This window comes from Macaca mulatta, chromosome 3 (genome assembly GCF_049350105.2).
Source record: "Macaca mulatta isolate MMU2019108-1 chromosome 3, T2T-MMU8v2.0, whole genome shotgun sequence".
Lineage (NCBI taxonomy): Eukaryota > Metazoa > Chordata > Mammalia > Primates > Cercopithecidae > Macaca > Macaca mulatta.
This window is the reverse complement of record NC_133408.1, coordinates 94,704,916-94,718,273: the sequence shown is the minus strand read 5'-3', so window position 1 is coordinate 94,718,273 and position 13,358 is coordinate 94,704,916. Positions and strand designations below refer to the sequence as shown.

Below are 13,358 nucleotides of genomic sequence, written 5' to 3'. Positions count from 1 at the left end.
CAGCTAAAAGAATACTTGGACACCTATCATTATTCAAGTTGTGGAAACATCTTAATATCAGGAGAACCCTGCTCTCTTAAATCCCGACTCTCTGACTGGAGCCCTTATGCCCTAAGGGACTTAGTGTTCAGCCTTTACAGGGGTTTTAAAACTTGTTGAGACACATGTTAGACCTCTTAAAATGTATTAGACTCCCTTTTATTCACACACTTTGTCTCTGCTGTGAGGTGTGAAATGGAAATATTTTCAAACATGGGTACATGCATAGTCTTAAACACACTTTCAGTTCCCACCATGTTGTGGGGATCAAAGTTGGTTATTAGGCAGCGGAACTGAGCTCCATACATTTCAAGGGGCATCCTATTGGACACACACTACAGTGACCTTCACCTGCCCCTCTGCAGCTAACCACTGTTGTCTCTGTCAATGTGGTCAGCATGGTTTCTGCAAAAACAGGGAGAAAGAAAAGTCACGGGATGGATTTACAAAGAACGTAGAAAACTGAGTATCGTATGTTGGCACTGGAAATCTAAGACTATATAGAAAGGCATTTTCTTCTGCTGGTTTGCTGAGTTTGAAACTGTAAAATTATACCTGGTTAAGGGGGTTTTGCCTCTACATGACAACACAGTGAAGAGTGGAGTGGAAATGGAAATGAGAGACAAGTGGACATAAGTCCTCCAGTCTTACCTAGAGAGCAGCAGCAACATTGAATGGTGTCAACCTGATTCACCATGCTGTGTTAAGAGCACAGTAAGCAAAATATTCCATTCCCAAGGGCTTTATTTCCAAGATGTGCTTTGATGAGGTCTATGCCTATTGTATTTATTAACAGTCTCCTATATATATGTTATTCTGGAAAACATCTGCTCAGTGAGTGCCTTTGAAAACCCAATTTCATAAGACCACACATCTACAACCATTTGATCTTGGACAAACCTGACAAAAACAAGCAATGGGGAAAGGATTTCCTATTTAATAAATGGTTCTGGGAAAACTGGCTAGTCATATGCAGAAAACTGAAACTGGACCCCTTCTTTATACCTTATACAAAAATTAACTCAAGATGGATTAAAGACTTAAATGTAAAAATCAAAACCATAAACATCCTAGAAGAAAGCGTAGGCAATTGCAACAAAAACCAAAATTGACAAATGGGATTTAATTAAACTAAAGAGCTTCTGTGCAGCAAAAGAAACTATCATCAGAGTAGCAGGTGGCGTACAGAATGGGAGAAAAGTTTTGCAATCTACCCATCTGACAAACGTCTAATATCCAGAATCTACAAAGAACTTAAATTTATAAGAAAAAAAAAAAAACATCAAAAAGTGGGCAAAGGATACGAAGAGACAATTCTCAAAAGAAAACATTTATGCAGCCAACAAACATATGAAAAAAAGCTCAACACCACTGATCATTAGAGAAATGCAAATCAAAACCACAATGAGATACCATCTTACACCAGTCAGAATGGCAATTATTAAAAAGTCAGGAGAAAATAGATGCTGGTGAGGCTGTAGAGAAATAGGAACGCTTTTACACTGTTGGTGGGAATGTAAATGAGTTCAACCATTGTGGAAGACAGTGTGGCGATTCCTTAAGGATCTACAACCACAAATACCATTTGACCCAGAAATCTCATTACTGGGTATATACCCCAAGGAATATAAATCATTCCACTGTAAAGACATACGCATACATGTATTTATTGTAGCACTATTTACAATAGCAAAGACATGAAACCAACCCAAAGCCCATCAATGATAGACTGGATAAAGAAAATGTGGTACATATACACCATAGAATACTATGCGGCTATAAAAATGAATGAGATCATGTCCTTTGCAGGGACATGGATAAAGCTGGAAGCCATCATCCTCGGGAAACTAACACAGGAACAGAAAACCAAACACCACATATTCTCACTCATAAGTGGGAATTGAACAATGAGAACACATGGACACAAGGAGGGGAATAACACACACCGGGGCCAGTCATGGGGTTGGGGGCAAGGGGAGGGAGAGCATTAGGACAAATGAGCTAATGCACGTGGAGCTTAAAACCCAGATGGTGGGTTGTTAGGTACAGCAAACCACCATGGTGCACATATACCTTTGTAACAAACTTGCACATTCTGCACTTGTATCCTGGAACTTAAAGTAAAATTAAAAAAAGGAAAAAAAAAATTCACAGAAATGTTGGCTTTCCAAGGTGGCCCCTGAGCACAGAACAGAAACACACACACACACACACACACACACACACACACACACACACATTTATATGTGTGTGTGTGACTACTGAGATATATATATTCAAATATTTATTTGAGATATATATATCTCTCAAGTAAATCAAAGTATTAGTCAAAAAAATTCCCACCATCATAGCTTTACCAGTTGGGTGCTCTTGAGGGAAAGAAAAATTAAGTCCAAGTGAGTTCAGACTGAGCCCTTTGGTCTGAAGTCCAGTGTGGAAGACGAGAGGTCATGGAGGATGGATCAGAGGAAGTGCAGTCCCACTTTCTTTCCATAACATTTTGCATTTTTTCTCCACTGTAGCCCTTGTGTAGGTCCTTGTCTGTGTTTATCCATGATTCTTCCTCACTATAACTCCTAGTCTGGTTTACGTTTTTCTAGCTGCTAATATGTTTTGTATGATTTACAATTTTGTCATTTACACCTTTTGTAAATCACCTCTAATGTCTTGTGTAGAAGTGCATACACAGAAGGATAAAATATGTTATGATCCGTTCTTTCTCCTCCCCTTTGCTTTTCATCCTGTCTCCCTCTCTCCTGCCCATCCCCCTTCCTTCTATTCTTCCAGTTTGCCAAAAAGTGTCTAAATACTCAGCCAGTATTGCTACACAAGCATACAGCAGATGCCTGGCTTTTTATAGCTTACATTCTCCTTGGGCTAGAAAAAAAATATTTGAAATAACTGGAAAAACTAACAGAGTAGAGAATTATCAGAAAATTTATACATGTCTGTGTACCTATGTGCATATATATGAATCATCTCTCTCTCTCTCTCTCTCTCTCTCACACACACACACACACACACACACACACACACACACAGAGTGAATAGGCAACGTACAGAATGGGAGTACAAAATTTTTCTCCAGTTCTCTCTCTCTCTCTGTGTCTCACACACACACACACAGTAAAATTTCTTCAAATGAATATATTTATAGAGAGTCTCTGAGTCTGAGGGAAGCTTCATATTTAAGATAGTGTGATGTTCTTTTCAAAGGGCCCATTCCTCACACTGCACATGAATTATAAACCATTGAAATGAAATCTCAAAAAAACGCTTTATCCATCAAGTAAATCATGATCAAAAGAAAAATGTCACTGGTGTATATTTTTGAGGTTTCTGCTGTTTTTAATTCTTAGTGGCAATTCAGGTCATACAAACAGAAGATTCTTTGGCAAGTCAGAACAAGGTCTGTGGTCATTTGTGATTCTCTAAAAGTGTCTCCTTGTCTGATTCCTTTTAAATATATGAAGAAAACAGAAGAAAAGATCTTCTCTTCTATGAGGGAATGGAACACTCTCATCCAATACCCAGTTTATTACAAAGGTCACTATTACAAGAAAATAAACCAGCAAAGTCTTCAAATATACCCACAGAACAGCTTGCCAGGCCTCTGGATTTTCTGTATCATTGAAAGGAAGGACTAGTTAGGACAGCCAACTCACAAGCAAATCCATTAAGATCTTCCTGGACAAAAAAAGAGAAATGTTATTGAGAAAGCCCTAGTGCGATAGGAAGGAGGGGAAACTGCGCTAACTCTGGGACATTTGCGGCATCAGTTCCCCTCTCTGAGCCTCTGTCTTGATATGTACTACATGAAAGTCATTAAACCTAAAGCTACAGTTCTTTGATTCCACAAAAAAATGGTGCAGAAAGTGCATGTATACAAAAAAAAAAAAAAATAGAAGGCAGGAGGTGATAAAATGCACAGTGTGCTGAGCGTGATGCTGGGTTTACATGATCTCATGGCATGCTCACAGTCAGCCTCAACATCACGCCCTGTTTAAAGATGGGGCAACTGATGACCTGCCTCGGGTCCTACAGTTAGGTGCAGCTTAGTCCACTACTGTGATAACTTGAACTCCACCATCCAAGACTTAAGCCTTGTGCTTTGCCTTCCATCCTTCAGGGGCCTCTCCATTCACTGCCCACTTGGCTTCACTTTTGATAGAGGAAGAGAGAAACTCCTGGAGACAATTGTAAAATATTGGAAACTCTAAGAGTTTATGGGAAAAAAAACAACCTTCTTTAAGAAATTCCCCAGTGTAATGATAAGAAGAACATCAGACAAATTCCAATAGAAAAGCATCATGCAATATACCTGACTAGTACTCCTCAAAACTGTCAAGGCTATCGAAAACAGAGTCTGAGAAATTATCACGACCAAGAAGAGCCAAAGGAGACGTGACAATGAATGTTATGAAATATTCTGGATAGCATCCTGAAAAAGACAAAGAATGTTAAGTAAAAATGAAAAAATCTGAATAAACTATGGACTTTAGTTAATAATAATGTATCAATATTGGTTCATTAGTTGTAACACATGTACCACACTAATGAAAAATATTAATAAATAGGGGAAACTATGCAGAGGATATGTAGCAATTCTCTGTACTATCTGCTAAATTTTTCTGCACATCTGAAACTATTCTAAAAAGTAAAATCTGTTAGAGAAAAACTTTTTTTTGTTACCCAACAAGAAAGAACATTTGTCACAGTTGGACAAAAACTATGCTTTTAAACTTATGATAATAACACTATAGGATATTCTCATAGTAATATTGTAAGATAAGACATCTGGCAGTGTTAAATGCCTCTAGGAACTTTGAAAATTATGATACTGTATGCAGAGAAGCTTTCCATGATCCTCAAATTAGACCAGGGTTGCCAAACTACTTATGGCCCACAGGCCAAACATGGCCCAACACCTGTTTTAGTAAATAAAGTTTTATTGGAACACTGCCAGTGCTCATTCACATTTATGTATTGACTATGACTGCTTTTGCACTATGACAGCAAAATGGAATAGTGGCACCAGAGACCAGATGGCCCACAGAGCCTAAAAAATATTTACTATCTGGCCAACCACCTGGTTTAGGCTATTTGAATTACAAAGTAGGTTTTGAGGCAAGGAGGCTCAGCTAGGAGGCCTGATTCACCTGGGGTAGAATCAAATTTTGGAACCCAGCAGATCAAGTAGCAGGAGAGATATTAGGCAGGGCTTGAGTAAAACAGATTAGCCAACTCCCGAGGTGGCCACCTGGTTAAGGTTATCAGGCACTTTTCTATTTGCTGGAGAGCTGTCTTTGGCCCCAGGGATATATCAGTTTGTTTGAAACCTTCCCTGCCAAACCCCCACCTTAGGGACTTTATCTTGACCTGTTTACCCTACTCTTCTTTTGGTGTTCCTGCCTTTGGCCTGAAAATAGTCAGGACTTAGTTGTGTTTCAATGTGCCGGGCACTGTGCACATTCATCTCTCTCCCTTATGAGGCAGAGCTATGTTAGTCTCTTAGAAGATGCAGAAACTGAGACTGATTTTAGTGAAATAACTTGCTCAAGAAGGTCACTTAACTCGTCAATGTGGAGCCATGAATCCAGACTTCAAAGCATAACCTTAACCTCCCTATACCATCCCCACTGTCAGTGCTAGAACCGGCTTGCGCTAGCTGGTGAGAACCAATTGCTGAATTTTTAGAAATTTTGTGAGTCCGTTGTTAAATATATAGGCATTCTTAAAAATTGTATAAACTTACAATGAAATAAATTATATAAAAACAAAGATAATACAAACTCAAAACTTTTCCTTCCTAATTATTTTACTATGTTTTACTATTATGTATTCTCTGAGGTTATTTACATCTATAAATCTGTATGGTGAAAATACTAGATAATACTGTGCTACTACACATCTCTGCCAAGCTGTACATTTGGTGATGTCATTCTGGTTATTTGAAATTGGCCATAGTGGGAGTATTCGTCCCGCAGAGATGAGTAAACACTATAGATTGGCGCTTTCCTCTTTTTTCCTGGAAAGCCAGCTGTTCTACATTTACCAGCATACCACTGCTTACTTTGCATTCCAATTTTGATCTCCGGTATTCTAGATGACAGTCACATTTGTTTCTGCTTCACTTCCTATCTTAACCTTTGAACTCTACCTCTTCCAGTTAACTCTACAATAGCAACCTGCAGAGAGGGCCTAAGCTCCTTTCGTTGTTATTTTTTGTTTGTTTTTTCTGACAATGGATAGAAATATCTTAGTGTAATTCACCTGCTGACAAAATATGTACCACTTTTTGAGGAGGAAGTGCAGCCATTTTATAATTTGCTTTTGAATGTGGAAACAGGTTAGAGGATAGCTAGAAATCCCTAAAAATCCTAGAGTTGTGTTATCTTTATAAATATAGGGCAAACTCCTATTTGTTCGAAGTTTTAAGTGAGATTTTTCTACTTAAATAAATTTTTGGCTGGCTAATGATTGCTATATGTATGAATATGTTATCAATGTGGAAAAGTCAAATTTTTACAGCAAAGTTTAGTTAACACAAAGGGCCATATACATAATTTGATTGTCAGCAGTTCAGTCATAGGCCCCATAATAAAGTGCCTCAAACACATCTTTTTAACATCCATTGATGTAGTCTCCAATTTATTAAGAGTTTTGTTCTTACAGTTTTGTTCCAAATGGTTCTATGCTGATTGTTCAAAATTCATTATATATGCTTCATATTATATAATTTCACATGAGTTAGGTTTCCAGATTAGTCCAGAAAAGTTTTTAAAGCAATAACTTAATTGTAATAGGGCTCTATAATAAAACTATTATGTATAACAGCAATATTCCATTGTGGAAATGCATCTAGATTTCTGACTCAAGATGCCAGCGTCCCTTAATTATATTCCACCTAGCAGTGGTGAGGGGAACCTAGATATCCTGCATTGGTGGGAGAGGGAGATTGTTCTGAACACCATGACCACTAGAGAGAGAGCTGCCACATCTAGTCACTAGATGTATGACTAGAAAGAATGAACATAGGTTGTGAAAGCCCATTTTGTTGCCACAAGGAGTTTGCTGGTATTTGAACCTTAGATAAATAGGAATTTGCTGTATTATTATTTTTAACCCTAATTCTACATATCACATTTATTAAGTTAGACCATGTCTTATAGACTGGCCTCTGTCTGCAAACTTTTTGTTACCTGACATTCACAAAGTGTTGAGAAACTTTTGTAACAATTGAAAGGGTGTTTTTACAACTGTTGAACCTAATTCTAAAAGGTGAAAGCTGATGTCTTATTCATTTAATTTTTCTACTAGTTTTTTTTTTATTCATTTCTGTTACATTTTACAAAAGTATTGGTTTAGATAGATTGGAAATTTGAAAAGCAAGTTTTTTTTTAGAAGCATCACTGTAATATATGGAGAGCTGGGTTGCAGTGGTATAGAAACTTGTGTAAGCCTTAGCAAATAACATAATCTCTTGGTTTTATTTAATAAATTGAAACTGACTCTGCATAGCTAAGTCAGAGATGCAAGAAATGTAAAATTTGTATTTTCTTTAATAACAAGAGGGTAGGGAATTCAGTCTCTGTTATTATTGCCCACCCTTGCCACACCCCACTGCATCCAGGGAGGCTTATACATGGGGCTCAGAAAATGAGGACACAGTAGCTACCCACAGCCTCATTGCCTGAGCCATCAGTGGAGTCAACTCCAGGGCTCCCTGTGGCTAAGGCTGGGGCTTCTGGTGCCCAGTCCTTCTGTGTCCCATGCCTCCATCTCTGGATGATGTCTTGTTACCTTGGGCTGTAGGCTGCTGCCTCTGAGGCAACCCTGGTACCAGCTGTCTCTCACTCTCTCAGTTCCATCTCTTCAGGGAGCCCTGGCTATGGAAAACCAAAGCTGGAAAGAAAAGTATTTCCAGGCTACTTTTATTAATGGGGTCCCCATTACAAACTTCCCTGGAGGCGAGGGGGCACAAAATGGCCTAGGGTAACATTGCAGGAAAAGGGGCAGGGGGAGGGCCAATAGAAGAAAAGCACACATTGCTATCAATACATTTACCCTTGCGAAATGAGGGCACTGAGCCCTTTGTGACAGTGTTATTTGAGGATGGAGTGAGTTACTGTACTGAAAATGCAAGGTAGAGTGCTCAGCACACAGTAGGTCCATGGGATTTGAAGTCCCTTGCCCTCCTCGAGGCGAGACGCTTGCCTGATTTTCAGGCCAGAAGCCTGCAGTTCTGCTTGTCCTTGCCTGCGGGCTTATTTGTGTCACACTTGCCATTGTGTTTGGATGACTTCCTCCAGCTGCAGCTTCCCCTTCTCCTTTTATGAGATGGACTCTAAGCCAAGGGTACTTCATCTGGCGTCCATGGAACCCAGACTTCATTTCCATGGATGACCTCAGAGAGTTTCAGTTTGTTTGGAAGTTTTATATTTTATCTGTATTCTTTTATTTCTTGCCCTTAAATTTTTAACAAATATATCTTTTTTCCTAGGAAAAGTATCAGATATACTCATCTGTTGTTTCTTAACAGATGTTAATTTAGTAGATGTGGGGATGGGGCCTGAGATTCTGCATTTCTGACAGGCTCCCAGGTGATTCCTGTTTGGCTGATGTGATGATCTCATTACATGAGCAAGGCCAAAGAGGCCTTCTGAATTTGTGGATTTGCCTCCCATTGCCCATTAGCCCATGAGCTACCATTTTCTTTTTGCGAGATACTCAGTCATCAGAAGCAGCATCTGAAATCCTTATGATTACATGTTTCCATGCCATAGCCCCTTGATCTCCCAGTGTCTTGACCTCTGCGTGCACATCATCCTAGTTCAGCATGGGTGAAAGCATAAGTAATTGCACACCAGGGGCTATTACCATCCCGTTCACCTCCAGCTATGGAGCACCTAGTGCTTACAGATGGGTGGCCAGTCTAACTTCAAAATTCCATTGTGAAGACCTACTTTTTACTATAGAACTACTCCCAGTATCAGTGATTTTCTCAAGAGGACAGAGCCTGGGGCAAGGACTAAAGTGATGGCTGTTTGAGAACACAAACCCAGGGAAGGGAGGGTGGGGACAAAGGGCAGCAACCAAGGGAATATATGAGGTCATGCAGAGTGGTGCTGCCTGCATCTGGGAGTGCCTCTTTCCAGGAGCCATGAAGATGGTGAGCAGGTGCAGCTACGCAGCACACAGCCTTTTTTTGGAGTCCTGCAAAAGAGAACTAATCATCTAGCATATTCCTGGTTGGCGGGGGCCCAGGGAGAATTCTCTGCTCAGCTTTGGCTTCTTTTCTTTTCCTATGATACACTTGCTGGGCAGGATGCCAGAGCCCACCACCATTGTTCTTTCCAAGCTGGAAGTGGCAGACACTCTGGGTGTGCAGTTGGACAGTCTGGCTACAGGAGGCATCCAAAGAAAGGGGGTGGCGCCAGGCACGGTGGCTCACACCTGTAATCCCAGCACTTTGGGAGGCTGAGGCAAGCAGATCATCTGAGGTTGGAAGTTCGAGACCAACCTGACCAACATGGAGAACCCCCATCTCTACTAAAAGTACAAAATTAGCCAGGCATGGTGGTGCATGCCTGTAATCCCAGCTACTCAGGAGGCTGAGGCAGGATAATTGCTTGAACCCGGGAGACGGAGGTTGCGGTGAGCCGAGTTCATGCCATTGCATTCCAGCCTGGGCAACAAGAGTGAAACTCCACCTCAAAAAAAAAAAAAGAAAGAAAGGTGGGTGGCATTCCCATGCCAAGGTGCCCTGCTGTGGGTGTGAAGTCTGAGGAGGTGCATGCAATCTGTGCCCACTATAGCACCTGAGGGTTAGAGCACCAGGGCAGGGCACCTTGCCATCTCTGTATGCAGGACAAGGCAAAGAGAAGAGAGGAGATTACATTCATTGTTGATAATCTATAGCAACTGGCTTTTCCTTTTGAGCCCACAGGATAGATAACTAGGAAGTCTTCTATTTCTGTTTTGTCAAAATACTGAGTCAGCTGGAATGAAAGGGACACTAATTTATCAGTGGAGACCTGCCTCTCCCCAAGCACGTGGCAGGTGTTTTAACTGCTCATCAAACTCGCTCTCATCTGTTGGCTCGTCTCTTCCTCCCTCCTGGAGTTGTCTTGTGTGTGAAAGCAGCTGCATGAGTACAGCATTCCTGGCCTCCCCTACCTCCCTCTGTCTCACGGATGGAGAAGTGACTTTTCTGCCTTTTTTTTTTTTTTTCCAGGGTTCTGTTCAGCAGGGAGCACATCCCTTCTTTCTGCGCTTCCCTGTCATTAGTCTTCCAGGTCTCCCCCCAGCCCCTGCCACCACCACGTGTATCCTTTGCCTTTTTTCTCAGTTGGATGAGTGTAAAGAAGGAGAGGAAAGGAACTGGCTTTTGGGGCCTCTCCAAAGGTCTCAGCCCCACCATGTGACCAGACTGGAGCTCTGTGACATTGGCAAGTTACTGAATCTCATTGAGACCTCAGTTTTCTTATAAAATGAGAATAACAATAATAATATCTATTTCATGGTATAGTGTGTAGGAATTAAATGAGATAATATGGGCAGGATTTCTAGCCCTTAGAAAGTACTCAATAATGATAGTTCTGGTTACTGTGATCTACAGGCTTTGGAGAGATTAAAAATAAGCCTGGTTCTCCTTCTGGATAAGGCCCTTGTCATTTTTGGGTATTACTGGGCAAGTTCCATTGCATTGATGGATAATTCTAATGTTTTCTATTCAGGGAATCTTGGAGGATAGCTCTAATTCTTATTTTATGAGTGTGGAAATGCGTTTCTGTCATTTCCCTTAGCACTGATTTCTGTTTCAGAGTTGATGCAGAGGCGTGGATAGTAAGGTGTGTTTTCCTTGAAACCTGGGATCTTGCCACTTCCGTCTCATTTGAATGATGTGGTTTTGAAATCAGTGCTGCTGATACCCTCTCTTTCCTCAGAATGTTGTGAGCTTCATAAACCCCCTCATGCATAAAACCAAACTTGAGGGCTGAGGCTTTGGACTCTGTGTGTGAGAAGCCTCAGAAAAAGAAATCACACTTCATTAACAAGAAGAATGGCTTTGGAAAAAAGCATGTACAGTATACAACATGTTAGTACATTTCCAGGAAATGATGGCAAATCAGTCAAATCGAGTTGCAGATGTAGTCAGGAAATTCTCTCATGATTGTGAGTTTCCCATACAAGATTTTGGTGGATAAAGTCAAATGAGTTATACCCAGTACTTCAAAAGCACAACAGCGCCAGCTCATCCTCAAGTCACCTTTGGATTGAAACCTTCCACAATGCAGTTCATGACTTTGCTGTTGAATTATGAAGTGTTTGTGTCTGTGCTGTAAGGTGTTGGGATTCAGGAATAGAATCAAATTCCAGAGAAATGCCACCACAACCACCGTACCAGAGCACCAGCAACCTTTCTCTTTGCTCCGGGAAGCCTTCTTTTCCTCATGGTTCATGGGCTTTGCTTCTTTCATAGTTTCTGATGCTCTGGTATTAGAGGGAATTCCTGCTGAGGGGCCTTTATATTCTGGATATCACATATGCTATAGGTTTTGTCCTTTCTGACTTTAAAAAGGATAAATTTAAAGACAATACTGTTGCTGCTGTTGCCAAGTCATAATCAGTATAATATGTCTTTAGGGGCAGTAACTCATTCCCAGTATTCTCACCAAAAAGAAACATTTAAGGTTATTCTTTTCAGGCCACTCCTGAAGATTGTTGTCACGTCATTTATTATCTTTATGATCAGTGTGTTCCTAAGCTATGCTTGCCGTGTAGAGAGGAAGATTTTCTTACACATTGCTTAAAATACTGTTTGTATTTTTCTACTAGGTGGTTGTACTACAATCCCAGAGTCAGACCTCGAAGAAAGATCGGTAGAACAAGACTCTACAGAACTGTTTACCAACCGCAGACATCTCACTGCAGAGACACCCAGGCCTGGTAAGAGAATGGGTGGGCTTCACAAGCACTAAGTCGGAAGCAGTGACAGTCTGGTCAGTTTTTGTCATACCAGAGCGTGTTCCACAAAGCTGCTTGTTTTCCAATTGCTTCATTCTTCCCCTTAGCACTGGTGCAGCTGAATTTGATCTTTTGTGTATTCCTGTCATTATTCAGACCTTTTCTCTCTCTTTCTCTCTTACTTTCTTTTTTTCCAGAAGTTTCACCCCTCCAAGGAGTCTCGGAATAATCCAAGTAGAGTTGTTTGGTTGAGAGGAACATGCCCGTCTCAAGGCCGAACCCATGTGAACCTCATGCCAAGCACAGATATAGGGCTGGCTCAGGTGCTCCCTAAAGCTTACCTTCCTGGAGATGACACTGCATAGAGAAGGGGGTTGGGACTTTCTACGTCACTAAGAGGACTTGTAACACCATGGGGGATGTCAGCTGAAATTTGTCTTGTTTTGCCAGGAAAGGAAGTAGTTGCCTTTGGTCATCCGTGTGCTAACAGTCACAGAATACAGTGAGATGACATAGTTTTGGGATAGATTTTATAATGCAAAGATTCAGACCCAAAATAATTTGATACCCCATTTTTTCACAGAATTCTTATATAGTAAATGTATCAAGTTTAATAAAGCATCTCATTGTCAAACAATAACTTGGATTTTATTTATAATTAGAGGGATTTATGAGTGATTGCTCTACATTATTTCTTCAAAGGAAAAGAATTGAACACTTTGCTACTCCCTGGTAAGACTTGAATGTGATTATTTTATAAATAAAAGAACCACTATGAAACTTACATATGATTTGTTCTATTAAGCTAAACATGGAAGAAGGTAAGTTTTCTAGTATTGTATGAAAATGTTTAAATATTTTCAGGAAGCTAGTACATTAACATCTCCTTTTCATTACCCCATTGGGTGACACCAATCCAGGTTATTAAAGGATTCACACTTTATTACAGTTAAAATTTAAGGTTTTTTTAATGTAAGAAATGAAAGAAACTTTGCCAGTTTCAAGTTCGAATTACAGTTGTGAGACTGACTTATTTAAATAAAAATATGCCTTTGCCAGTTTTGGAATGCCTCTCACTGCAAAGGGGAAAGTTGTTCATGGTTTTTCTGTATGTGAAATGTCAAAAAAAAAAACCTGCAGAGGATGTATTATTATTTGTAGCATCCTCTTTTAGGAGATGCAGATATATTATCAAAATAACATCATTATGATCATTTATCACCATGACATGGGCATAAAATTTTACTGAAATTATAGTTTTCTCTTTAAGTCCTTTATGTGAAAAAGCAAACAAATCAGTGAAATACAGAAACAATTATAGAGATGGTTCTGAAAGAGCAACAGAAGGC

The 13,358-nt window shown here is 40.1% G+C and overlaps 1 protein-coding gene across 4 annotated transcripts in view; it reads left to right on the top strand.

Moving 5' to 3' along the window:
* Positions 1-12,646, top strand: part of BBS9 (Bardet-Biedl syndrome 9) — a 493,002-nt gene extending 480,356 nt beyond the window's left edge. For all 4 annotated transcript variants that reach the window (XM_028845874.2, XM_077996944.1, XM_015133745.3 and 1 more), the window contains 2 exons: positions 11,881-11,991; positions 12,207-12,646. In XM_028845874.2, coding sequence (XP_028701707.1) covers positions 11,881-11,991; positions 12,207-12,238 — 143 coding nt within the window. In that variant the 3' untranslated portion in view covers positions 12,239-12,646. The remainder of the gene's footprint in view (positions 1-11,880; positions 11,992-12,206) is intronic.
* The last annotated feature ends 712 nt before the right edge of the window (positions 12,647-13,358 follow it).